The 27,875-nt window shown below is 36.0% G+C and overlaps 3 protein-coding genes across 9 annotated transcripts in view; 1 reads left to right on the top strand and 2 right to left on the bottom strand.

Moving 5' to 3' along the window:
• The window catches only part of LOC111466059 (exportin-4), a 32,095-nt gene extending 17,590 nt beyond the window's left edge, over positions 1-14,505 (bottom strand). For 2 of the 6 annotated variants that reach the window (XM_023110641.1, XM_023110650.1), the window contains exons 1-9: positions 14,137-14,504; positions 13,215-13,302; positions 12,179-12,287; positions 9,168-9,266; positions 7,866-7,908; positions 6,989-7,060; positions 6,485-6,580; positions 6,103-6,336; positions 4,802-4,985 (exon numbers count right to left, since the gene is read on the bottom strand). In XM_023110641.1, coding sequence (XP_022966409.1) covers positions 4,802-4,985; positions 6,103-6,336; positions 6,485-6,580; positions 6,989-7,060; positions 7,866-7,908; positions 9,168-9,266; positions 12,179-12,287; positions 13,215-13,302; positions 14,137-14,229 — 1,018 coding nt within the window. In that variant the 5' untranslated portion in view covers positions 14,230-14,504. Of the gene's footprint in view, positions 1-4,801; positions 4,986-6,102; positions 6,337-6,484; positions 6,581-6,988; positions 7,061-7,865; positions 7,909-8,805; positions 8,851-9,167; positions 9,267-12,178; positions 12,288-13,214; positions 13,303-14,136 lie in introns of those variants that run through there. The other 4 variants (XM_023110634.1, XM_023110658.1, XR_002714314.1 and 1 more) reach the window with 4 other exon arrangements.
• A 1,615-nt stretch (positions 14,506-16,120) lies between these two features.
• On the top strand, positions 16,121-19,954 carry LOC111466097. Its single transcript, XM_023110681.1, has 3 exons — positions 16,121-16,461; positions 16,767-18,549; positions 19,399-19,954. The coding sequence occupies exons 2-3, from the start codon at positions 16,981-16,983 to the stop codon at positions 19,771-19,773; spliced, it is 1,944 nt and encodes a 647-aa protein (XP_022966449.1). The 5' UTR covers positions 16,121-16,461; positions 16,767-16,980; the 3' UTR covers positions 19,774-19,954.
• Positions 19,955-20,596: 642 nt separating this feature from the next.
• LOC111466103 (protein PHR1-LIKE 1-like) lies at positions 20,597-25,463 on the bottom strand. Of its 2 annotated transcripts, none has more exons than XM_023110698.1 (8): positions 24,843-25,463; positions 24,010-24,510; positions 22,822-23,014; positions 22,669-22,745; positions 22,552-22,591; positions 22,262-22,319; positions 21,559-21,628; positions 20,597-21,172 (listed from the first exon to the last, which is right to left on the bottom strand). In XM_023110698.1, the coding sequence occupies exons 2-8, from the start codon at positions 24,487-24,489 to the stop codon at positions 20,855-20,857; spliced, it is 1,236 nt and encodes a 411-aa protein (XP_022966466.1). In that variant the 5' UTR covers positions 24,490-24,510; positions 24,843-25,463; the 3' UTR covers positions 20,597-20,854. The 2 variants fall into 2 exon arrangements, with proteins under 2 accessions (XP_022966466.1, XP_022966459.1); XM_023110691.1 differs by having other exon boundaries at positions 24,010-24,612; positions 24,843-25,461.
• Positions 25,464-27,875: the final 2,412 nt, after the last annotated feature.

Genomic DNA, 27,875 nt, shown 5'->3' on the forward strand with positions numbered 1-27,875 from the left:
AAAAAAAAAAAAAAAAAAAAAAAAAAAAAAAAAAAAAAAAAAAAAAAAAAAAAAAAAAAAAAAAAAAAAAAAAAAAAAAAGTCAAATAAAACATAATTTTTTGACAGGAATACTATTTTAATTACAAACAGAGGACATACAACATATAGGAGAGATAAAGATATCCCCACCAAATCCCACGATTACAAAAAAAAAAAGATTCCCGAGGGGTCAAATCATAAAAAACAGTATTTTCAAAGCATGAGGCACACTCCAAGGACAAATGTACCTTGATTGCCTCAAGATGCAGGCTTAAAAAGCCAGCCTGAGCGGAGAGGGGTGCAATTTTTATATATAATATATAGTGTTGCAAGTATAAATGATATTGCAATTTTCCATATCAACTTTTAGAGAGGTACATGTGCCTTTTATGATACAAAAAGGTTAAATGAATCCCTAAACACTATGTAACAATACAAATAAATTAGGGAGGTTAACTACTTCCCTCATTTAATAGGATTACACAAATATCTCTTAACTAGGCTATGAATTACACAATTATTCCTTAAATCAAGGTTATTCCTTCAACATTCCCCCTCAAGCTGAGGAATAGATATCATTCATTCCCAACTTGAATACTAACTCATGAAGCATTGAGCTGTGAAGTCCTTTTGTTAATATATCTGCTACATGAAGTTGTGAGGGTACATAACTAATGCATACGATCCACTTCTCTAATTTCTCTTTGATAAAATGTCATCAATATTGTAAGAAAATTTTGTGTAATCCCATTACATAAGAGAAGTGGTCTCCCTAATTTATCAGTATGGTTATCTAGTAACTAAGAATTTATTTGGATTTATTGTTACCTAATATCTAGAGATTTAGTTAGTTTTTTTACACTATAAAATGCACATGTACCTCTCTCAAAAGAAATATAAAAAATAGCAAGATAATTTAGATTTGTAATATGGTACAGAAGCATTTTCTACTTTAAAAATTGGATTAATACCAAACCGTAATCCACAAGTCCGGCAACAGAGAGCAACGCAATAGCTTTCAAATCCTGTTGTCTTTCCGCAATAGCAAGCCAAAGACCAGCAACAGCAATACTCTCCCATTTTAATCCCAATTAAGCCCAACAACAGCAATACTATTTCAACGTGATAGCTACCCCAGCAAGACAAGCCCAACAGTTAATTCCAGCAACAAATCCATTTAATTTCTCCTCTGGTATAAGCCAAGCCCATCCCATTTAATTTCTCCTTCCAATTTCTCCTTCCAGCAATTAAGCCCAGCAACGCTCGTCTTTACCATCCATTCCACAAGTCCAATCACAACAACTGTTTCAAGCCCAGCAAGACCATTCCGCTTTCACAGAAACATTTTTTTGCTCGTCCATCCCGCAAGTCCAGCTAGCCCACTGTTTCCATCTACTATTTTACTGTAGCCTAGCATGAAGCAAGGAAGGATTCTTTTGTAATCGACTTGGATAAATTTTCTTTCCGACTAAAGTTCCCTCCAAACTAAGACCCACAAGTTCATCATGTCAGAAGAATCGAAAATCTTATCACTAGTAGAGGAGGTTCTATGGACCAAAAGATGGGTAACCTTTTCAACTCATTCAATTGTCATACCGACTCAACAAATAAACCTTTATCAAATGATCTCAAATTGAGTAGATGTACCTTAAGGAAAAGAAAACTCTGACACCTTATTGAACTAGGACCAGCAAAGATAGATCATGGATTTAATGTATGGGACGAGGAAGACTCCATGATAATATCATGGCTATGGAACTCTACTGAGTCATCCATCAATAATACATGAATGTTTTTACAGAATACATAAACTATATGGGACTTCATTCATCGCACTTACTCCAAGGCTAGACATGTTACATAGATCTATGAAATCAAAATAATGACTAGAGCCATGAAAGCAAGGAAGAAAAACTATTATTGAATATGTCATAGTCTTGCAAACATTGTGGCAAGAACTTCAGGTATTCAAGATGAGTTGCATTGCATGCATAATACTGAAGAAATTTATAGAAGCAGATCATGTCTTGTCTATGATTTTTGGTAGGTCCAACCATGAGTTTGACCAAGTTCGTTTACAAAAAACATCGAAAAAGGGGAAACACCATCCCTAGAAGTAACAATTTTCATTTTTCAAGCAGAAGAGAGTAGACGGTGCCTTATTCTTGACAAACAACCCAGTTTAGATGCATTGGCTTTAGCTGGAGAGAAAGATAGAAACAACAGAAGAGACAACCATGACAAAAAAGACTATTCCTATGACACAAGAGTTATATTGTGAGTCTAAATTCATTTGTTATACCTAACTATTAAAAGAATTCTGTAAACTCTAGCCTTAATTATTATAAAAGGCATATGTATCTGTATAAATTAAGTAAATTAAGTAGAAACGTCAGCAAGATAATTTGCACTAAGCAACATGGTATCAAAGCCCTTCTATTTTGGAATGTAGGTTTGATCGGCGTAGCCTTCATAGCTACAAATCTTCTATATTGACCAGGCTACAAATCTTCTATATTGACCAAATTTATTCAAGTCCTTCGTAACGACCGATTTTCCACCTTAACCAAATTTATCCAGAGCTTTCATAGCTACCAATTCTCCACCTTGACCAAATTTATTCAGAGCCTTCAAAGCTACAGATCTTCCACCTTGACCAAACTTATTTGAAGCCTTCATAGCTACCGTTAAAGTCATACGATTGAAATCGTGCCTTGACATTGAAGTCATGTTGTCGAAGTCATGCAATCAATATTGCTCATAATCCTATCCAACATGATATGACAAAGCATATTCAAATTGATCGACATTTTATCAAGGAGAAATGGGAGGATAGGATAGTTTACATTAATTATGTGTCCTCATAGCTCAATGTTTCATTAGTTAATATCAAAGTTGAGAATGGATGATATCTATTACGCAACTAGGGGAATGTTGAAGAAATTGTATAAACCATGGCCTTAATTGTATCTAATTTATTACCTAATATATAAGGATTTGTTATCTAATATCTAGGAATTTAGTTAGATTCTTTTGTAGCTTTCTGAAAATTAAGAAGAAATTGAGTAAGATAATATACACATGCATTAAGACGATTTCTAAATCTTTATCAAAAAGAGAATTGCAAGATGCTATGAGAGAAGAAATGCATGCTTTAGAAAAGAATAACATGTGAAAAGTTGTGGATCGGCCAAAAGGAAAAAATATAAATGGGTGTTGTTGGCTTTTCATAGTGAAGTATAAGGTTAATGGAACATAGGAGAAAAATATGGCAAGGTTGGTAGCTAAGGGATACACTCAAACTTACGATACAAAATACCGAGAGACATTCGTCCCAGTTGCGAAGATGAACACCATAAGAATATTATTATCTTTGGCCGCCAACTAAATTTGGCAACTCTCACAATATGATGTGAGAATGCTTTCTTTTACGGCGATCTAGATGAAGAAATCTACCTAAGCATTCCTCCGGGATTTGAAAGCTCAAAAAGAGAAATATGCAACTTGAAAAAAGCCTTATATGGACTAAAACAATGGGGAGCTAAGAAGAGAAATATGCAACTTGAAAAAGCCTTATATGGAATAAAACAATCACCACAAGCTTGGTTTAGAAGATTCACAAGGTAATGAAAGATGGGTATAAGCAAAGTCAAGAAGATCAAACTCTCTTATCAAGCATTCAGAATATCAAGGATAATTACAATGCTTCTAGTGTAGGTAGATGAGATCATAGTCACCGGAGATAATGATGAAGAAGAAAAACTTGAATTTTGAAGGAAATAGATGAAAGATTTTTAGATCAAAGAATTTGAAGGATAAAGTACTTTCTAAGTATTGAAGTAGCGCACTCTGCTCAGATCCACATCAAAAATTGGGAGAGTCAAAAAAAGACATGCAGAGAATAGAGAAATACAATAGAGACTATAAGGGAGGCTTATATATCTAACTCACACTCGACCACTCGACCAGATATAGCATACTTAGTGAGTGTAAATAGCATACTTAGTGAGTGTAAATAGTCAACTCATGCATGATTTGCGAGAATCGCACCTTCAAGTTCAGAAAAAGAACTTTTTGTTCAAATGGAACAATTTCCTTGTATTAGAAGCTTCTATCAATATTGACTATGTTGGATCAGTAATGGATAGAAGATCTACTATGAGGTATTGTACTTTTCTTGGAAGTAATTTGGCAACATGGAGGAGTAAAATGCAAAATGTGGGTTCTTATGGTGGAAGATAATTTTTGATGACTTATAGATTAAGGGAGTCCAATAAAGTTGAACTGCGACAACAAATCAGCTATCAATATTTCACATAGTCGTATCCCGCATGATAGGACAAAGCATATTGAAATTGATCAATATTTTATCAAGGAGAAATTAGTGAAGAGGATAATATGCATTAGTTATGTCCTTCAAGGCTCCAACAAGCAAATATACTAACAAAAGGACTTCACAGCTCAATGTTTCATGAGATAGTACCCAAGTTGGGAATGAATGATATCTATTCCTCAGCTTGAGAGGAGTAATTTATATGTTTTGTTATTTAGTATTTAGGAATTTACTTAGAATTATAATTACCTAGTATTTAAGGATTTAGTTAGCATTTTTGTATTACAAACAGCACATCTACTTCTCTTTAAATTAATAAAAAATAGAGTTAGTAGGATAATTTACACTTTCAACACATATAGACAAAAAGAATATGCAAAGAATGTCAACAAAAAAACCTAAACATGTGGAAACTTATGATATAGATAGGCAAGGAGGCAGTTTTTACCAGAGTGAAATATTGTCCCTGCCAAGGAGCAAAATTGTACAATCAGCTTTCGAGCAGATACAGCTATAGGGCAGTCAAGCCAAAAGGCTTGACATGAAAACTTCTGTCGAAGTGCCGCATATAGATTCAAAAGCCATGAAATATGGCCACTTGAAATCAAAACGTCACGCCAAGCAGGACCAGGCTACAAGCACCAAAGAAGAGAATGAAGAGCTGTGAAAGATGATACAGCACAAAGCAATAGTTGTGCCACTGACACCTTTACAAAAATATTTTATGCTAGAAAAACCTAAATATAAAAGAACAATGATTAACTTCAATCCAACAAATTTGGTGTCATGTCAAACACCTATTTCAACATAGCTACGATTATTACTGGTTGAACTTCTCAGCAGAACATCTGATGGATGCTTCCACACCGAAGCCAAGCCACTTTCATTGATGGCGGTCTTATTATAAACTGCTCCTTGGTTGCCAAAGAGCACTAATGACCATAAAAGCAAAAAGAATAACGTTCCTGGGTTTCAAATTGATTGAAAAGGACTTTGATCACATGAGTTGGGATTTTCTAGTTCTTTTCGGATTCTTGTACCTTATATTGGCTCTTTGAATTTTTATTCTTTAGTTAGCTTCTGCATTATTTTGTATTTTCTTTTTTTCTATTTTTCTATAGCGACTCTTTGTAGAGTGAAACTTCTAATTAGTTTGTATTCTACTTTTATTAATATTATCATAAATGTTTCTTTTTCAAAAAAAAAAAAAAGTTGGGATTTTCTACATTATGATCTGATGTCGAAGTACTTTGTGTCAAATAGAGGTGTTGGATTCATAAGAACCCAAAAAGTTCAAAATTTCTAGTTTTTGTCACTATTCTAAAAGGATGTCAAGAGGAATTAGAAATAAGATAAACTTCCTCCTTCCATATCTAAACTGAACAGTTAAGTTGAGAGAACGGTTCACTGGGAAGGACGAAAAATTTTAAAATCAATTGGGACAATAAAGATGTTTGGATAGAACTTTATTCCTTGCTCTTTTCTATCCAAAAATGTTTTGTTTAGATGTGATTTTCTTTCTCCCCTTACATATCCTAGAGGGGTCTTCTTCATTTTTGTTCTTTTCTTTCGATAGTGTGTATTTTTCTTTTCTAATAGAATTTCTTATTCAATTCTCATGTAAATACTTCGTCTACAAATGTCCCTTTGATCTCTTTTCTTAAAAATTCCACTTTCATCTCTCAAATACGTTATGCTTGATTATCCATAAACATGACTATACAGAACCAGAAGCAGAAATTTGGTCACCTGCACCAAGTTATACTCAGATCTCTTGGTTGCATCACCATGATCCTTGACTCCAGCAAAGTAAAAGCTAATATTGGCCTTAGCACCAACCGCATTACGGAAATCCCAGTTCAAGATTTGAAACATCAGACGTAGAGCAGCTGTACAAACTTTAACTTCTGGAACCTCAGTCTGAGAATCAACTATCAAGGTGGTGACACTTACGGCAGCATCTATTGCCCAACAGTAGAACGTCTATCATTCAAGTCAAACATAGAGATAACGGTTGCTATAATGTCAGATAACGAACAAAAGACATGCATGGCAGAACCAAACAATTAAAAAGTCATTAATTTAAACGTGGCTTCCAAACAAAAAAAAAAAGTAAAATGACTACAAGAACCTTCAGGTAGTTCTGCTCCAACGACTTCCTGCACTGCTCATGAAACTCCCTTGGAAGGCCCATAGCACTTGATGTAGAGGGTGAAAATTCTGATACCTGTTAAAGAGGAAAATAATCAACATTATAAGGCTAAATCCGGACAGAACATTATAAAGCTAGTGTAAAAAAATAGTCCTTCCATCAATAAGGACCCCCTTAATAATGAGTTTCCAATTTTGGGTTTCCATTTTTTAAAATTAAGCTTGTGAATGATAATTTCTTTGTTTAGTCTTCCACCTTCTTTTCAAGTACCTTGAAATCAAGGGAAAAACTAGAAAAGGAAAATTTTAGGCTAAGTTCTTCAAAACCAAAAATAGATTCTTTAAAAAAAATTTACAGTTTTAAAATTTAGGCTAGTATTTTCGAAGTGAATTAGAAAAGAGAAAAACCATACCAGCATAATTTTTAAAAAGAAAATAATCATTGACAAAAGAGCCTAAAATGATTTAAGAAAATATTTCTTACCAATGACTCCAGAAAGTTGACTCCACAAAATTGAACATCAATACCATGAACACCATGAATAGACTGATTTACCTGTAAGGGAAAAACAATTCGTTATGCCATAAAGAATAGTGGTTTTCAAATTCAAAACCAAGATAAAAACTTTGAGAGGAACTAGCTGGGTGTAAATTATTATAAATGAAAAGTTATTGTATACAAGGGGGCAATTCACTATTTACAAAGAATTGGAAACCAAACTAATTTTAATTCTAACCAACCAAGAAATTGACCAAGATATCTAATTAGTCACTGATCCTACTGCATCGCAATACTTTGAGACCAACCAAGAAAATTGTTTATTGAATCAAGTGGTGGTAGTTTGGACACAGTGATTGGTAAATAAGAATGGATGTAGACATCGAGATATTAACAGCATAAAACTGGCGAACAATAAGACATGACCCACCGTCTAAAGCAACACAGATCTAACAAACAGTAAGAAGCAGCAAAAATATTCAACAAATGAATTTAGAGTGTCGAGCATAGATCTGAAAAACAAAGATGGAATAAAAGCCGAAGACAGCATTCAAATAAATAAGGTCGAGGTCGAACAAAGATGATGAACAACAAGGCCAGACAAAGAAAACATGAGCACCAAAAAAAATCAAATAGGCACAAACAATACCCTTTGGACTACAGGCACAAACACAAATGTCTGGGAAACAAATACACAATCAATCCATAAAAAAAGTTGCTTCTTGTTCAAAAAATTATTACACAACTAATATAGAACTTTGATGAATACAGCACATAGTTAATAAAAAATAAAATATCCAACGCTGAGCCATAAAAAAAGATAATGAATAAAATATTTACAAGATTAACACAGACATTATACCTGAATGAAGAAAGACTCTTTCTCAGAGGCTTCAAAATCGAGCCTACACATTAATATCTCAACATTAGTGATGATTTGAATCACTTCACTTGAAAACTTGAACTTCTCAGAGAGTACCAAGTTGGCTGCATCTCCAAGTTTCTTTAAAATAGTAGAATAATAATTTTAAAAAAAATAAAACACAAAATTATCATTGGTGGATGAAAAGGAACAAAATGTTCTAGAAGTACGAACTCCTATATGGTATGAAAGGGGAGGAAAAAACATAGGAAGGAAGAATTCTAAAAATGGGGGTCCAATTCAAAAAAGGGAATAAAAAAGCATCATGTCAAGTCTTGCAGCTAATAGAGAAAAAGTTGGCTAGTGGGCATCAGTTAGATGTTAGAACTCTGCTAAGCTCAATTCACTATGTATCCCTGTACTTTGAAGGTCCATAATGTACTTTCAAGGCCTTGTTATGGAGAAGGTGCAGAAATGTCTAGGTTCAAAAGGAAAGTCTCAAGAATGGGTAGATTGACCCTTTTTCCAACAAACGATCGCATCAAAAGGAACGCAGAAGGGAAATGAGATACCGCCAAAAGGCATGAGTACAAAGAGAATTCTCATAAGGTCAAGATCTATTTCAGCAAAACTGGAAGAGTTGATGAAGGCTTATTCACGCATGTGGTGGTACGCAGGTGAGGAAAGGCAATCTTCAAGCCAAGAAAAATACAAAAACCTCTTCCAGTTGCAGAGTTGAAGATTCTATTGCTTCTTTCTATCCAAAGAAGCCAAAATGAAGCCCTCACTAGTTGCAGCCACAAAATCTTCTTTTACTTGATGAAAGGAAGTCCCTCCAGCAAACATAAAGTAAGATGGAAACATCATAAAAGATTGCCACCCAGAAGAGACAAGAAGATGGGCAGCTGGGAAGCAAAGAAGCAAGAGCAGAAGAGATGACCTTGGGATTCCATGTTGCTACAACCCATGATGCACCAGCTTCATCCTTGCAAATCAAGAGATAAAGGATGGCAATCCGTAAGTTTCCTGGTCTAGACTAGCATTATTCATGAATGGCCGACTGTTTGTTGCAAATATTGGTATAACACCTTTTAAAGTGAAGAGTAAGATATGAGCCAGTGCTATTATTGCAACATGTTGAGTTCTTTGGAAGGAATCATAGGATCTCATTTGTATTATGATACAATAATGCATCTAGTTGTGTTTAGGTCGTGCCATATGGTTAATTGAATTCTATTAAACGGCATGCCCAAGAAATGTGAATCCAAATTTTGTAGGAAACAAAAATATGAGAAAACTTACCAGCCTCTTTTCATCAATTGAGCAGCCACAGCAGAAACCTTTGCTTGAACATATCGCTCTGGTGAGCTTGCATGTTGCATAACATAGCACAGACAAAAACTGCATGTTGAATGCAACATATTTACCCCCAAAATGGTTGATTAAAAGAAGATAAAAGGAATTTCTTATTAACTCATGCACAAAATCAAATAGTTGGATGAATTTTTAGGGACAAAACATGAACCCATTGTTTATATATATATATATAAGAAATGAAACTTTTCATTGAAAAAATTAAAAGAGATTAATGCCCAAAAGATATTGAGTTGAAAAGAAAAAGAGATAAAAGAAACCAAGAAACAATTACAATCGAACAATAAAAGCATGTCAAATAAAACAAATATCTTGAAATGAAAAAATCAACAAAAGGTTTGGAGATAGAGTGACAAGGAATCAACCCAGAGGAAAAGCTCTGATACCAAATGATAAGGAATTAACCCAAGAGAAAGATACCAAATGTAAGGAATCAACTCAAGGGAAAGCTCTGATACCAAATGATAAGGAATTAACCCAAGAGAAAGATACCAAATATAAGGAATCAACTCAAGGGAAAGCTCTGATACCAAATGGTAAGGAATCAACACAAGGAAAGCTCTAATACCAAATTATAAGAAATCACTACAAGAGAAGTAAGATTTAGATTATCTTATTGATAAAATATCTCAAGACAAGAACACTTGTTTGAGATTCGAATCACTCCACAAGTAAGATCGAACATATCAAGCTTGAATGATTCTAAACATGCAACCCAAACTACATATAATTGCAAATAAACTTAGCCCTTGACTAAGAAAAGGTAAGAACACCTAGTCCTAATGATAAATAATCATTCCAAAGGAAAGTAAAATTCAAATTACCTTGTTGATCAAATATCTCAAGGCAAGAACACCTCATTGAGATTTGAATCACTCCACAAGCAAGATCAATCATGTCAAGCTTGAATGATTCTAAACATGCGAGCTAAACTACACAAATGCTCCTTTTACAACATTTCCCAAGTCTCTTTTACATACATGGCTTTATGTAGCTTCAAAATGAAAACTCCTAACCTTCCCTGAGGCATTTAAAGAGTGGTAACCTTCATACTTTATGACCATAATTAGCCACTATGTAAATGTAACCTTACAATAAATAAGAACTTAAAGTACATTAAAGAAACACCATCACTCTAAATTATCATCCACCCAAGAACAAATGAGGTTTGTGGCATGAATTACAACATCTTGTGATAATTTGAACAACATTTTCTTCACATCTTCCTTGAAGTTTATGTACATGATTGATGCATTGGTTCTATCAGAGAGCACCAAGATGAAGTCTTTAAACACGATGATTCAAAACAATCAGACCATGGGAAAAGCTTGTCTTTAAAAATTCTCTAGTTTCTCTCCATCCATAAATCTAATAATAAAGCTTTGATCCCAAGCTAATGAATGAAGGACCAATAATAAATTAGAAACATTTTTCTTCAAGACATTTGAAAACACCCACTCCACGTTGAATATGGAAAAGAACTTGAACCAACAATTCATCGAATAAACATATCCAAAGAAAATGTTTTCATCTCCAGCTTCAAGCCATTGCAATTTACTTTTCTGGATCAAGCTTCTTTCCTCAATCATCTTGCCACAAAATCTCCATTTATCATAAAAAGAAAGGCAGGTGGAGGAGGAACTCCTTGATCATCTCCCAGGCGTTTCTAGCTCGAGTTTCGGATGAGCTCTCTTTTCTTTACAGGTGGAGTTTGTTTGTATTCTTGCCGGTCTTTACTTAGATTGCCTCAGCGGAAAGATTCTAAACATTATGTCTGGCACACTAAAAACCAAACACCTCATAGAAATATCTAGATTTGAATGGAATAAAATATTGGCATTCCAATAAAACAATTGTAGGTAGATAGCCTTCCTATATAGGAGAAAGGTGCAATATATAAAAGGAAATGATCATAACAAGAATAATATAATATCATTACATATGTACAACCAACACTCCACCTCATAACAAGAATAATATAATATCATTACATATGTCAATCATTCTATCGAATTGTACTTTTGTTAATCCTTTAGTCAACACATCAGCAGTTTGCTCTATACTAAGCTGATTTAAATATATTTTCCAGGGACCTTCCGCAGATACCCACATTCTATCACACCCATTAACACATTTTGAGTCCTTTTTAGCCCTGAAAAAGGAGTTTCCAGTATATCACAGCTTCCTTGGTTTCCTTTTGAAGGGATTCCCACTTTTTTTTTTATTAATTTTATGATAGTGAAGTATCCAAATCAGCTTACATGCAACTCAACTTATCTCCCGGGACAACTATTTTATCCATAAATCTTAATAACCTAGGGAGACGGTCACAATAAGGTTTAAGCTCATTCATCCATAATTGACTCAACGCCAACCCGAGGTGGTTGACTCCCACCTTTATTTGGTCAAATGATGACAGCTCATGATAGCCCCACCAAATTTCATTAGCGGGTTGATTCCACAAACTCCTCTCAAATTCAACGAACATTGAGAAGGATTTTAAGCCCCACAAAGGACATCCTCAAATATACAAATGGAGACTCTTCAAACAAACTGACAAAATGAGCATCCTACCTTTTACTGAGCAAGTTCCTTCCCAAATCTTTGAACACAAATTAAAATCTAAAAGTCCATCTTCATCATTCAATTTAACTAGAAATCCAACTAAGAAACGACCATTTCAAAATCTAGTCAAAACCAACAAACTCAGCTCATTCTCCTCCTCTTCCTTCAATAGCTCAATATTTTGCTCTTAAATCCCACACCTCCCAACTGTTCTGCATTTATCTACCACCAAGTACCCCAAAATATTGCCAAAATAGCACAAGTAAATTAACAAATCCTTTGACCCTTCGTGTGGACCTAACATTTTTACAAACATATTGCACTACGGAAACAAGCAGTGGAAGAGTATATTAATTCATAAAAGTAAAAATGACCTAATTAAAGTTCTCTTGACATCAGCAGTAAGAAAGCTCCACTCTCTAATAGCAGCATCTCTAATTGCAGCAGCAGCCTGAAATCGTGCATTAGCCACCTGAGAATTTTCTGGATAAAACATGAACGGCATAAATCAGCACAAAAACCAGAAAGGTCATTTTTCACACCATAACAAGAAAGGTTCTTGAATCTATAATTTCTCGTAGTGCTTTGATGAACATGCAAAGACACAAAAAGAAATAAAATAGAGGGAGGGAGGGAGATCATAAAAAGAGCAAACATACAAACATGGTCAAGTCAAATATACTTTTTTATGCAAAACCATAAAGAATAGGAAAAATATCCTTTAAAGAAAGGATTCTTTTTGTTGATAAATAATAATAATCAACACTATAATTTACTTGGAAAGTTGATTGCATCTCTAATACTCCAAATGTGTACTTGATAAACCAAGAGGTGCTCGTATATAATAGTTCATTAATTAATCCTTCCAACTGGAAGGGACCACCAGATATTGCATAACTCACTGCCAGGAAGCTACCAAATTTTATACATTAGACTCTAACTTATTTTCCGAAACTAACCATTATAGAAGATAGTTTATAAACACCAATTCTAAAATATTTCATATCTATCCCTTCTCTATGCAGCAGCAAGATGCTATCTTCAAAATACTAGGTGGTCAAAAGTTTCAAAAGGAATCTTGAATTCTAGCCTAGTGCTATCAGGTATTTGCCAGCTTTTTGAGATTATGGTGCCTATTGTATTCATGGTAATACGGGTTCTTTTTGGTAAAATTAGAGGTCTTTTGGCCAAGGGTTTGGAAAGCCTAGGTTTGTATAACCTTGAGTTAACGAAGCTCAGTCTGTGTTTTAATCGTGTAGAAGAATAGAATAAATTTCTCAAAACTTGTATTTTTTTAGCCCTATACACTATGTTTGATTTGTAAAATTTAGCATAAAAGTTATGCAGTTCATAGGATTGGAAAACCTTTGGATTTATAGTAATTCAAAATTCTTCAGAAAATCAACTTACCAAGAATGAACTGGCATGTTTGATATGGATGAGGCGATTGCCGAAGTGATAGAATAGTTGCCTCAGCTGCAGATGGATTGATGTGCATCTAAGAGAAAATATGCATGAAAATTGTGTTCCCAAGATAATGGATTGTGCAAACATTATAACAAAAAGAAACTTAGAGAATAGCGATAGTGTGGCCATTAATACATGGTCACAAGGAACATTATAAGTATCATTTTGGAACAAATATAAAATCAAACCAGGTTAAGTCAGTTCAGGACTAAAAAGTGCAGCAAAAGCTTTTCAGAAATGATCGCCCCTTCTGAAATGATCGTAAGCTTTCACGCACAAGATTCAAATTATATGAAAATTTCCTACTAGCTATCAAAGGAATTAAAAACTCAATTTTGGCTAAGAACTGTTAAAACAGAGCTGCAGTAGCCTGATGCATATTCCTAGAGACATCAAAAGCACCGTTTTGGAATTTATAGAATAGCAAACAGGTTAAAGCAATTGAAAAGTCCATAATAAGCTTTTCTGAAACCATCAAAAGGTTTCAAGACATTCATTTGAACAGTAAGGAAATTTCTATGTTACAACCAAAATAATTCAAGACTATTTTGGCTAAATAACCGTTGATTCAGCAATGTTAACATATGGAATAATACCAATATTGATTAGATACAAAGAAGTGCAGTTTTTTCTCATTCACCCAGCTATGATTGAATCTAGAATTCATATAAACCAAACCATCAAAGCTAGGGCAGGTGGGTTTACTTCAAAAGGTTTTAACTTCCCTTTACAGTTACAAGAGGTTTCAACTAATCAAATCTTCTACGAATAGTCAAATGGTTATAAAATCCCTCTTTTATTTATTCATTACCCAAATCTAATCATTTTCGGAGCTACCAAAGACAGTAGACAGAATGAGTAGAACCTGAATGGAACTGCAGGCAAGCTCAATGGCTTGCATAGTGGCCTGAAGTTGACCCAAGGTTGGCGGCCCATTGACATCTGGAAAACCTTGCATCTTCTACAGTGGATTCAATACCGAAGGACCTCTTGTTAGAGGTCCGGATTAAAGTTTTCTTGTGATACTCAGTGAATACGGAAAAATGATTGTTCAAAGACAGAAGAACGGATTGAAGAGAGAAACGGCGGCCGAGAAAAGTTGAGATTAATAGCGAAATCTCTTTGAATTTGACTCAAAGATTGAAAGAGATTGGCAGTACAAGAACATGTGAAGAAGCGACGTGTGGGGTTTTAGGAGAACACGGCAAATTATTTGGTTTTTGAGAAAGATCTGCACAAGATTTAAATACAATTTGGTGATTAAATCATTGCTTCAAAATTCCGTAAAATATATTTAATTTCTCATAAATTATTTAAAATATGATAAATAAATTTTTATTTTTCCTTTCATTTAGATTTATGGTAAAAATAATAAGAAGAAGAAGAAAATAAATAATCATCCAACAAAAAAAAATTAAAGTTCTTCCTCAATCTGACCAGACAACTAATGCATTCCACTTATTGAACGTCAATATGGTCAATCTACGACTCTTAGATATCAAAGATGGGTAGTCTCGTAGTTCCTAGGGGTGGAGTCGATGGGTGGTTGGTTCTTGGAATTTTCCTTCCTTTTGTTTCATTTCGCTCAAAGGGTTGAAGGATCTCGTGCATAAAGTTGTTTGCAGGGTCGACGTGATCTTCTTCCCCATTGATCCTAGATCAATTTCACGAGTTTAATAAGAAAGAATGAGCTCATCAAAAGACTTTGTGACCATTGGCACGTCATAAAAAGACCTCTTTTTATATGTTCTCCTTGATTTGAGAGCAAGCTCACTTTTTTATATAGAAAGATTGTAACAACTCAAGCCCACCGTTACTAGAAAATGGTGGATTGGGGGGTCCCACATCAATTGGAGAAGGGAACGAGTGTTAGGGAGAACGCTCGATTAAGGGAGTGAATTGTGAGATCCCACATCGATGGGGAAGGAGACGAAACATTTTTTATAAGAGTGTGGAAATCTCTCCCTAGTAGACGCGTTTTAAAACCGTGATATTAATAGTGATACGTAATAGGTCAAAGCAAACAATATCTACCAGCAGTGGGGTTGGATTGTTACAAAACTTCCTTGCATTGTATAAAAGAGACGTCCAACGAAAGAACGACGTAGAATAGAGCATTCTCTATTGTTAAATTGGATTTCTCAAAGTATGAAAAGGTTTCCAATTAGTTGATCTTAGTAGGTTTGTTGCAACTAAATTTCATAGAGTAGCAACCCTTTGGTTTATCACTCCTTGAGCAAGGAACAAAAGAACATAAATTGAACCCGATACCATTAGTATCCTTCACTCGTTATCTCATCATCTTCCCGACATTTTAAATTTATTTCTATTAAGATACTTGAGATCCCACGTCTCTTGACAAAGTCCAAAATATACATACTCGAGTCAATCATAGATGAGAACCCAGAAAACTTTCGTGGGAATGTTTATGCTTTACGTTACGAAACTAAGAAATTTATGTCAACCGAGATTATGGACACTGCACATAAGCTATCACTGTTTGAAAGAACCATCTATTCTTTCTCTCGATAATCAACATAGCTAGATCATGCTACCGAGGCCTCGAGATGGTCGTATAAAAGAAGACAAAGATTGCCACTCTCTAATTCAAACAAACCTACCTATCAATAAAATAGTTTTTTTAATATAAATATATTTAAAAATAAGTGGCAAAAATAGAATAAATTGAAAACTGACATAATTTCTAGATATACATTTTATTTTATTTTTTTAATGAAAAATCATAATCAAAGGTCATGAATTTAAAATATGAATATAAAATTAGGTAATTGAGAGAATAAATAAATAAATAAATAAATAAATAAAATATAAGAAGAGGCAACGACATGAGTCCGGCCACCGCTAATTGAACCTAATCATCGGTGGAAGTAAGACTCGTTTACGATGATGGCGGATTGAAAAAAGGATTATCATCACAATCAATTCCAACTCCCATTTCTCACAAACCCCTCTTCTCTCTAATGCCAATTCTCGGAGCTCACCCACTTTCGCTCTTCGCGTGATCTTCCTCTTCTAATTGGCGCCACGATCCTTTCTCTCTTTGTTTGATTTCATCGCCCCCAATTCCGTCCTCATAAACTGCGGCGGATTCTTTCTCTTTTTCAAGTCTTGGAGCGACGCCAAGGACTTGAGACAAACCCGCCATTCAACCCCTGCGAGGTGTTTCCAGGTACTAATTGCTTTCTTGTTTCGTGCATCTTTTTGGGGGGCGGGGGGATTGGTTTTTTTCTAGGGATACGTTTGGTTGTGGGGATAGTAGAATCTGTGTCTGGTTTAGTTGTGCTTTTGATTCTGTGGAAGGTGGTGAAAAATGGGGGAAATTAAATGTGTTGTTGTTGTTTTTGAGTGGAGATTTTGATTTTCTTGCTTATGGGTACTTCGAAATTTGGCAATGTGGGTTTTGGGGTTGAGATAATGGTTTTGAATTTTGGAAAGCTGTTTTTCCCTTCAATCATTGATGTTGTTACTTTACAGATTTTACTCGACTGCTTCACCATGCTGTAATGGAGCTTCACACCAGGATGTTTAAGTTTATGTGCACTTTAATATTTGAGCTCTTAGAATCGTGGAGATTCTATGGCTGTGAATAACTTCCTCTGTGAATTAAATAGGACCATGGATTGTGAAAAAGGCATACTCGTAAGGCTTTTAGCATAAAATTGGGTAGTTTTCTTGAGAAGGAAGACGAATGGAGGACTTTTCTAAATATGCCCATAGTCCTGCTCATTTAGCAGTTGCACGTCGGGACTACGTTGCTCTGAGATTCATTATCTCCAAACTACCACGACTGGCCAAGGCAGGTGAGGTCAACACTGAAGCGGAATCCATCGCAGCAGAGCTACAAGCTGATGCTGTGTCTGCTGTTATTGATCGGCGTGATGTCCCAGGACGTGAGACTCCTCTTCACCTTGCAGTACGTCTTTGCGACCCAATTTCTGCTGATATTTTGATGGCAGCTGGAGCAGATTGGAGTCTTCAGAATGAGTATGGTTGGAGTGCTCTTCAAGAGGCAGTTTGCAATAGAGATGATTCAATAGCTATGATTATTGCACGGCACTATCAGCCTCTAGCTTGGGCAAAGTGGTGTCGTAGGCTTCCGCGTATTGTTGCCTCTGCTGCTCGTATGCGTGATTTTTATATGGAAATGACTTTTCATTTTGAGAGCTCTGTAATTCCATTTATTGGGCGAATTGCTCCATCAGATACATACAGGATTTGGAAGCGTGGTTCCAATCTCCGTGCAGATATGACGCTTGCTGGTTTTGATGGTTTTCGAATTCAACGTTCTGACCAGACATTTCTCTTTCTTGGAGAGGGCTACTCTTCTGATGATAACGTCGTTACGTTACCACCTGGCTCTTTGATTGTTCTTACCCACAAAGAGAAGGAAATTACAAATGCTTTGGAAGGAGCTGGTGCACAACCAACTGATGCAGAAGTTGCTCATGAAGTGGATTTAATGTCAAGGACAAATATGTATAGACCAGGCATTGATGTAACCCAAGCTGAGTTGGTTCCTCATGTAAATTGGCGACGACAAGAAAGGATTGAGGTGGTTGGAAATTGGAAAGCAAAAATATACGACATGCTTCATGTAACGGTAAGTGTGAAATCAAGGCGAGTTCCTGGTGCTATGACTGATGAAGAGCTATTTGCTGCAGAAGATGAAGATAGATTAGCCCGTGACGAATATGATGACGTATTAACAGTTGAGGAGAGAAAGCAATTGGATTCAGCACTTCTTATGGGGAACTCCGATACCCATCTCGAGTATGAGGAACAAGGGGTTATTGATAGTCAGGAAAATGGATCAGTGGGTTCCTGCGACAATTTTGAATCCAATGGTATTGTTAAGGAGAAGAAGAGTTGGTTTGGTTGGAGCAAGAAAAATTCAAGGAGTAACAGTGTTGAGCTAGATGATTCAAAGATGAAGCAATTCTCAAAGTCGGCCCCAGAAGGTAGCAATCATAAAGTCGTCGAGCCTCCGAATTCTTCAGAAGATATGGGGGATAAGACCAAGAAGGGAAAAGATAAGAGTAGTAAGAAAAAGAAGAAGAAAGGAGCCACTAGTGAGTTAAAAAATGAGAGTGAATACAAAAAGAATTTGAGGCCAGTCTTATGGTTAACACAAGATTTCCCTTTGAAAACTGATGAGCTCCTGCCTTTGCTTGACATCCTTGCTAACAAGGTGAAGGCTATTAGGAGATTAAGGGAACTTTTGACTACCAAGTTGCCTATTGGCACCTTTCCTGTGAAGGTAATCCTATTGACTAGGCGCTTATCTGATTTTCCTAATACTAACTTGTTCTTATGTTCCTCTTTGTTTAGTGAACTCTTACATTGGTGCTATTTATTTCTATTCTTCAACGATGTTACATTGGCTAATTTTCATATCCTGTTCAATTGGACTAGTTGTTATTTGTTTCTTTTAGTTAAAAAACGCGGAAGATCATATGATATAGCTTTTTTCTTTTATTATCCTCTCTCTTTCCCTTTGGAAACGAGAGGTTATAAATGACGAAAAAGAACAATGAGCGAAATATACCCTCAATTGTTTCACATAGAGAAAAATATACCGCCAACAGATCGAAACCTCCTACTTTTGGGAAAAGGTGTTGTTTGAAAGCATTCAATGGGGACGTTTTGATAGCCAAATGAAAAGGAAAAAACAAAGCATGGTTCATCATTCTGTTGTACGTTTTGTATTGCACGTCAGTGTGCAGCGTCACTTTTTGTTCGACTACTGGGTCGGAAAGGAATGAAAGAATTTTGAGGAACAGTATGAGGTTTTGAAGATGTTTGGTAAAGATTCTTATTGTTATTGTTGGTAAAAAAAAATGTAAACCTCTTACATTAATGTTACTTTTAAAGGTTACCATTTGTATTCTAGATGGAAAGATATGTAATTTTTGGAGTATGTGATCTGTTTATCTCTCTTTTTTTTAATTTGCAAAGAGGGATCTACAGAAGCCTGAACTCGAAACTGAGGACAAAACAAATATTAATTAGATGGTCTAGTTACTTAACACTCAAATTTATGTATATCTTGGTTGATTCAATCCAGTGCATTTGATTTTAAAATGATGAGATTATTTTTGGCATTCAGGTCGCCATCCCTATTGTCCCGACAATCAGGGTGCTCGTTACTTTCACGAAGTTTGAAGAGCTTCAGCCAGCGGAAGAGTTTGCAACACCTCCTTCCAGTCCAGACCATTTCCCGGATGCTAAAGTTAAGGAATCAGACGGGTCCTCTTCATCATGGATCACGTGGATGAGAGGAAGTCGTGGTGCGCAATCAAGTGATGGCGACGGTCATAAGGACGAAGCCGATCCCTTCCATATACCCCCAGACTATACATGGGTTGATGCCAACGAGAAGCGACGGCGGATGAAGTCAAAGAAAGCCAAGAGTAAAAAGCATCGAAAACATGCGGCTGCCAAAGGTGGAAGTACGGCAACTCAGGTGTGTGAGGATATGTAAGAATATTTACATTACAATTGCAGTATTCTGATTGAGTTTCTTAAGCAATATGATGGCACAAATGCTGTTTATATGCATCTGAACATATTATTCCTTCTTTTAAGTCAATATGTAGTGTATGCTGAAAACTTGCAATGTTTTGTCAAGTTTTCTTGATTAAGGTTGCTCTTCCTCCTCCTTTTCATAAATTTACACTTTAATGTCTACTCTAATAGGGTACCCTTCCAAAATTGACTACATTTCCCCCCTAGGAAAGGGTGTTTTCATTCTGATTACATTGTTTCCTCGATCATCTAATTTATAGATTTTGAAAAAAACCGTTGTTAAATTGGCACTTGAGCACTTAGTGTAATGACCCGAGTCTACAACTAACAAATATTGTTCTCTTTGGGCTCTCTTCTAGATTTTCCCTCAAAGTTTTATAACACGTCAATTAGGGATAGGTTTCCACGCCCTTATAAGTTATGTTTCGTTTTCCTCTCTAACCAATGTGGGATCTCACACTTAGCTTGAGTCGAATCAAATGGGGGTGGAGGAAATAAACAACAGGTTTGAACCAAATCGATGTCGGGTTGGTTTCAAGGTAGGGTCAAACTCGATCCAAACCGAACTTCACAAAAAAGGGTTATTCATTAAGATTGGATGTGAATCTCATTCCTTGGAGTTCTTTTCGATCCATCAACCAAAAAAACCATAGTGATTCATTCGTGGGACAATTGTTTGGTGGTAATCTCGGGGTTATTCTTATTGTTCTTGCAATCCGATCCAATAGCTTTCTCTTATCTTTGAACAAATTATAAAAAAGTAGGACTATGAGTGAAACTTTAAGTCTATAAATATTGCTTCTAAGAAAGAAGCAATGGCATTAGATTATTGCATAAAATGGAGAGTTTTAGCCAATCATCTTATACACAATTTGTTGGAAGAGCTCCCAAGTTCAATTGGCAAATGGCTTCTTTAACAAAGCCAAGAAGCCAATTGTTTTCAATTGCACTGCACAGGATTGGAAATACCCTCTCGTATTCTCCTTAAGCTTTGCAGCGCCATCATTGAACATCTATCTCGACTCCTCGACACACTGCTATAAACCTGTTGCATCTGATTTGGATCGTTTTGCGTCTGGGGAAGAGATATCATCACTTGATAGGATTGCTTCGCTTTCGTGTGCCTTTTGTTTCCTACTTGCAGCAGGCAAACCATCTTCATCAGCATTGTCCATGCTCGTACCAGCTGCTACACGACCTTGTTCTGAATTTTCGGGTTGGTTGTCAGCAAGGGGCATATTCTCTAGGATTGATGAGGAGGTCTTCAGCTTGGTTTCCATCTTTCTTTGTTGCTCGAACATCTCCCGTAAATACTTACCTTGTTCTTCGATTCGAAGCTGCAAATTCCTTTGAATCTGTATAAACTTACCGAATTAGAATCTTTAAAAAACTCCACATCAACTTAGTGACCTTACTCTATTTGGTAGCACAGATATTAAGTCATAGAGACATGGTCATCATAGCATGAACTCGTTATCTCCCAAGTCATTTATTATTTTGATTCGCACCACTAGGTTATCGTATATTAGTTGAATATTGAATAGTTATGGCGCTCATATAGACAAATGGTGTTGTCGTTCTTAACATCTATCGAAAGAGGGCGAAGAAATGAGTTAATTTGACCAAAATTATCAGCCATATCCAGCTAGTACAAGGCTAAAGCATACTTCCACAATCCATGAAAATTTAGCTCAAGCTATAAAAATATGAAGGAACTTTCAGAAACAAACAAAATACACACCTCAAGTTGTTCATGGAGCCGCTTCTGGACATCCATTTGCAGACGCAAGGCTTCAGTTATCCCCATGCTCCTATTTTTTAGATCAATGTAAAGAACAAAAAAAAGTTCAACACTAAGCCCACCCCAAAAAATATGAATGTTTATAATCACACCCTTTCTCAAACAAAATATGAATGGCTTCGATTACAACCATCTAAGCACACACCCTAGTAATTGACTCTGATACCATTTGTAACAGCTCAAGCCTACCGCTAGCAGATATTACAGTCTTTTGGTTTTCCCTTCTAGGATTCCCTTCAAGGTTTTAAAACACGTTTGCCAGGGAGAGGTTTCCACACCCTTACAAGGAATGCTTTGTTCCACTCTCCCACCAATATGCGATCTCACAATCTACCACCCTTGGGGGCCCAGTGTCCTCGCTGGCACATAGTCCAGTAACTATATCTGATATCATCTGTAACAGCCCAAGCCTACTGCTAGCAAATATTGCCGTCTTTAGGTTTTCCCTTCTGGGATTCCCCTCAAGGTTTTAAAACGCATCTGCTAGGGAGAAGTTTCCACACCCTTAAAGGGAAAGTTTCGTACCCCTCTCCAACCAACGTGGATCTCACACAAAACGTTTCAAATTTATGATTTAACTCCTCCCTCCCAAAGTCAAAGACACCCACACATAGACAAAATATTAAGGCAAAAGACAACTTACGTTTTCAAGTCGAGAGATTTCATTTCCTCAATACGATTCAATTTTTTCCCTGAAGATCCTGGACAGAAAAATTAATTCAACCACCTCTCAGACTGATTTTTCATTGAAAGCCATCAGAAAAGGGGATAAAAATAGATTCAGAAGAGGTGCCAAAAGATAGCAAATGGCAGCAAGGCTAAAGCTAAACCTTGAAATTGACATGGTGCCAAAAGATAGTAATGATGTTCCCGGTGATGATAAACAAAGTAACAAAGTAAACACAAAAGCATAAGGGGAGCAGTCACCGCTACCTTCTGATGACTCCGGTTTATATCTGGCGGTTCTATATTTCTGGCATTTGAATGAAAATAAATACATTATAAATAAGCATGCCATGTGAAATCAAGAATGGAAAAATTGCAGAGTACCTGTAGGTGGCTCTTCACATGATAAATGGTGAGACCTTCAACATTCATGAGCTTTAAAACACCCTTAGGAGTGGCATCTGTTGAAGAGAAGTAATTGCAGCTTTTCAGGCATTCTAAAACAACAGTAAGAACATATTAGACAAATTAATATACTTTCACCGCCTCCAAGTTTATCGACAGCTTCTACAAATGACTCGTGAAGCTCCGGTGTCCATCGCATCCGAGGTCGGGTTGATGACACTGAGAGAGAATTAGAAACAGAATGAAACTCTGCCGTAGGTACAGAGTCAACTTGATTCGTTTGGTTCTCTGGAGCATGGAAATGAGCTGATGATGATTTTAGCACCTGCATCTCAAAAAGTTCATTTATTCTAGCATCCATAACTACAGTGGTTCTGTACTTTAACTAGAGACCAAGTTTGTCTAAGACACTTAGACAACTTGATAGAACTATACATTAGATTTTCACTTCATTCGACTCTTAATTCAATTCTTTCAAAGTCATTCATCATTTTCTCCATTTAGAAATATCCGCCCCTCTTCCATTATGTCTCAAAGAATGACCCGAACCAATTTAGTCTATTTTCATTGATAAAGAATCTGTCCAAGAAAAAGTTTTGATATCAAATGATAAAGAATCACTATAAGGGAAGTGAGATTCAAATTACTTTATCGATCAAATATCTCAAGTTAAGAACACTTGTTTAAGATTCGAATCACTCCATAAGTTAGATCAATCATGTCTAGCTTGAATGATTCTACCTATAATCTAAACTATATAGAATTGCAAAGAAGCACAAATGCTCCTTTTTCTACATTTTCCAACTTTACTTTACAAAAATAACATACATGACTTTTTATAGCCTCAAAATGAAAATCCTTAACCTTACATGAGGCATTCCAAGAGTTGTAATTTTCATACTTCATGACTATTGTTGCCACTATGTATATTTTATGGCCATAATTAGCTACTATGTAAATAAGCCTTAAAATACATTAAAAAAAGCACCATAACTCTAAATTATCGTCCATCACAAATTTGTAGCCATGTAAAAACAAAATTAAGCCTCACTAAAGTATCTTGAAGCCTTTGTTGCATAAATGAAGCTTGATTCTTCTTAACGTGACGTTAATATTGCATAACCGAGATGCCTTGGTTCATTTGAATCTGAACTATCCCGAGTCATTTTGACTAACTTATTTTCCCTCTCTTTCTTTCCTTTTTTTCTTTTTGAAAAAATTCCCTATGTTGAGCGAACACACCCACAAAGTGCAATGCAATTAAGAGGAGGATAATTGAGCACAAAAAGATCTTAATGTTTCATGAAAGAATGAACCAACCTCTACTTTAGCATCTCCAGCGTTAGCATCAGAAAAAATCTCACTCCAATTTGGCTCCATGGCATCATCAACAGAAATGAACTGATCAGCCCAATCAGGCCAATCATTCCTCTTAGCTCGGTCATCCGACATTAGTACACCGGCCAAGCTTTGCGCTTCAACGTTCTGGTCAGCAACATTCTCAGAGAAATCAAGCAAATCCTGAAGAGCATCAGTACTCCAAGATGAACCGTTTTCATTCAAGTCATTAGTAACCATTGTGGACTGTTCTTCTGAATGGGAAGAACCATGAAGAAGCAACAAAGATCCATCATCATCAGACCGAGAAACGAACGACGAAAACTGGACATTTCTCTCTCGAGACAATGGTTGCATCAATGGAAAATCGTTTCGAAATCCAGAGGAAGATGAAAACAAATGTCCAACAGTGCCACTGTTAGAAACTAATGGAGGAACCTGCCTGGGAATTGGATGTCTCATGGCTTCACTTTCTGGGGAAACCTGAAAAGAAACAGGCAATTAGGGATACTTTTCTTCAAATGGCTTCGGAAGAACTTGATACGATGATCACATAACTTTGGAAGCAACCCTCTTCCAATCACTCTGTAGCATACAAAAACATATCCAAATCATAATATTACAGAGTTCATACAGTCATAGAAAGCTCGTTCAATATCTCCAGAATTCAAAACAAAGATACAAAGAACACAAAACAAATAGAAAACTAATAGAAAACGAAATCAACCAACAAAATTTCAGCCCAGAGTTTGAATGAACAAGAAGAACAGTCCCAAATCACAAAACCATAAAAGGGGCAAACCAGAATCACTTACCCCAGAGCTCGAAACAGTCCCAAATCGCAACAACGCTTAGAAATCGAAACGGAAATCCGATGCGAAGAGGCAATAGGGCTCCGATGCACCCGATGGCTTTGTCGTTTTGACGTCAACGAAATTACCGACGGACTCTTCTCTCAGAAAGAAACGTATAGAACTGCCTCTCTCTGTTGATCACTTGCATGATGAACAATTCACAAATCCAATTTCGACCGTCTGATCTTCTCCAGGTGTTGATTCAACACAGGCGATTCCTCGAGCAACGTCCCGATACACAGAAATGATTGGGCAAAACGAATTTCCAAAAATGAAAATCGGCCAATGATACACCTCAAGTTGGCGTAACTCGATTGAACGGCCACAAATTAAAAAAATGGAAAGTGGGTGTCAGTCTTTTCTCTCTCTATTCGAACAAATTTGTATGAATTCTTGAAATCGAATGCCCTCACTTACTCCACTGGCACTTCCAGTTTCCTTTTTGCTCAATTGGGTCATTGTGAATGTGGGCTGTGATACAGATAACACCAGCCACAATTAGTTCACAATGTCCTCTGTGCTCTCTAAACGGACCTCTTCTTCTATCCATGGTGATGAACACATCATCGGTCGGCCATTACCGTTCTTACTCTCTTTTTGGAAAAAAAAAATCCCATTTTAGTATGAACTTCTCATGTTATAACATTTTTTGCTTCCAATTATTAATTTCACTAAATGGATCTTACTTAAATATTGCAATTTCCAACTCTTCATTCAATATTTCCTAATTTACCAATAAACATTACCATAACTTCACGAATTTAATTTTGATTAGTACATAAATAAATTAATCGGTCAAAACTCAAAATTTTATGATTTTAGAATTTATTTAAAGCATATGAGTTTTTTTTATGACCAAGTATTCTATAAATGACATGTAGATATGTGAAAATAAAACTCTTTATTGAATGGCCTCATTTGAACCCGATATTACATACATGATTCATGAAATGTAAGCATAAACACTCTTCATTCATTTTTCCTTCAAATATTAAAGAAGAAAATAACGTTAAATATCGATTAAAATCATCATCCTTCTCGACAACGATTGATAGCAGAGCATCCTCGATTATAGGGATTAGCGGGAACAGGTATAGAGCCCCTATTTCCAAAGGAACAATGTGGAGGTGGGTTAGGGTGATGACACTCTGAAAATTTAAGAAATTTCTTTTCGGCTGATACTTCCGGGCTCGTCACCACCATGCTAATTAAAGCTAAACATATTAGGAAGGACTTCATTTTGTTTCCTTGCTATCTAAATTCCCCCTCCTTTTGTCCCTTTTTATTCGTGACTTCTCTTTTCCTTCCCCTCTATATTTATAGGTTTCAAAAAATGGATCAATCCTAGAAAGAAGGTAAGATAGGCCTAAAATTAGTTGACAGTTAAAATCGGTTGAAAGATAGGCCTAAAATTAGTTGACAGTTAAAATCGGTTGAAAGATAGGCCTAAAATTAGATTGCTAACACGTTCTAACAATCCATACAAGTGTTCCTAAAGCCTGTGTGACTATTTACAGGATGACGTCTGCCTTCCTAACTAGTTTTTAGTAGGTTAAGATCTCAAAATTTATCGAAATTTCTATGATTGGTTAGAATGGAAAGAAAATTAGGGTTAGTATTGAAATCAAACTAAAAATTAGTGAAGTGACGGTTGAATGGAGTGAAACCCACCCTCCCCTATGCATGAGAAGAGCCTTTTACATGCGAGTACTATGCGCCCAGTAGAGGATGTTGGATGATGAAAGTTCCACATCGGTTAATTTAGGGAATGGTCATGGGTTTATAATCTAAGAATACACTCTCCATTGGTATGAGGCCTTTTGGGGAAGCCCAAAGCAAAGCCATGAGAGCTTACGCTCGAAGTGGACAATATCATTCCATTGTGGAGAGTCGTGTTCGTCTAACAGAGGAGAGTTACACGTGGTGTATGCATAATATCATTTTGTGAGTTGGGTCGGGTCAGGCAGGTGGATTGGGTCGTGTTGTTGAACCAGATCGTGTCTTGGTTCATTGGTCAGATTGAGAGTCAATTCATAGGTGCAAGTTGAATCCAAGTGTTACGTCACCACTAGATGTTGACGCGCTATACCACGCACAACACAAAATGTGTTACGTTCTAGGCCAGCCAAAAGACATGATAGACTCCTCTTAGTAAAATAAACCCACTCAAAGATGAAGTGCCTCATGTTCTATGACGTGTGTAGGGTCCAAAGTGTATTTCCATAGCATAGAGACATGAAACACATTATGTACTACGATAAAGGTGGGTCAAACAAACCCTATCCTCCCTAAGCTCTCGAAAGGAATTATGAGCCTCAAATTCAACTTACTTACCATACTGGATGTGTTGGGTTGATCAAAATTTATGAGCTTTTTAAACGCTAATGCAAGAACAAATGCTCATTTTAATGCAAGAACAAATATCTTAATGCAAGAACACTTGTTTGAGATTCGAATCACTCTACAAGCAAGATTAATCATGTCGAGCTTGAATGATTCTTGTTGATAAAATATCTCAATGCAAGAACACTTGTTTGATATTCGAATCACTCAACAAGCAAGATTGATCATGTCGAACTTGAATGATTCTACATGCAACCTAAACTATATAGAATTGAAAAGAAACTTAGTCATTGGCCGAAGCACAAATGCTCATTTTACTATATTTTCCAAGTCTACTCACAAATGCAACATACATATCACATACCCTGTGTCCTATTTAATGTGTCCTTTCGAGTATGTTATGATATATTATGTCATGTTATGGATGTATGTGATGCATGTACTTCCGGCATGTATGTTATGATACTATATTTATCATACATTTATAGGCAATAACATAAATATAAAACAGAGAACATAACATAACATAAACGTCTAGGAAAATTCTAGAGTACATAAATGTAAGATACGAAAAATAAAACCGAGACAATGACTAAGATTCATGGTCGTAAGCACTCCTTCTCATTGTGACTGTCACGTGCGCTTACTTTT

This window comes from Cucurbita maxima, unplaced genomic scaffold (assembly GCF_002738345.1).
Source record: "Cucurbita maxima cultivar Rimu unplaced genomic scaffold, Cmax_1.0 Cma_Scf00002, whole genome shotgun sequence".
NCBI lineage: Eukaryota > Viridiplantae > Streptophyta > Magnoliopsida > Cucurbitales > Cucurbitaceae > Cucurbita > Cucurbita maxima.

Coding starts and splice junctions, on each gene's coding strand:
- LOC111466103 (XM_023110698.1), bottom strand. CDS start 24,489: ATGAGACATCCAATTCCCAGGCAGGTTCCTCCATTAGTTTCTAACAGT. Junction 22,746..22,821: donor TAAACTTGGAGGCGGTGAAA/GTATATTAATTT, acceptor TCTCTTCAACAG/ATGCCACTCCTAAGGGTGTT. Junction 22,592..22,668: donor ATGTGAAGAGCCACCTACAG/GTACTCTGCAAT, acceptor TTCAAATGCCAG/AAATATAGAACCGCCAGATA.
- LOC111466097 (XM_023110681.1), top strand. CDS start 16,981: ATGGAGGACTTTTCTAAATATGCCCATAGTCCTGCTCATTTAGCAGTT. Junction 18,550..19,398: donor TTGGCACCTTTCCTGTGAAG/GTAATCCTATTG, acceptor TTTGGCATTCAG/GTCGCCATCCCTATTGTCCC.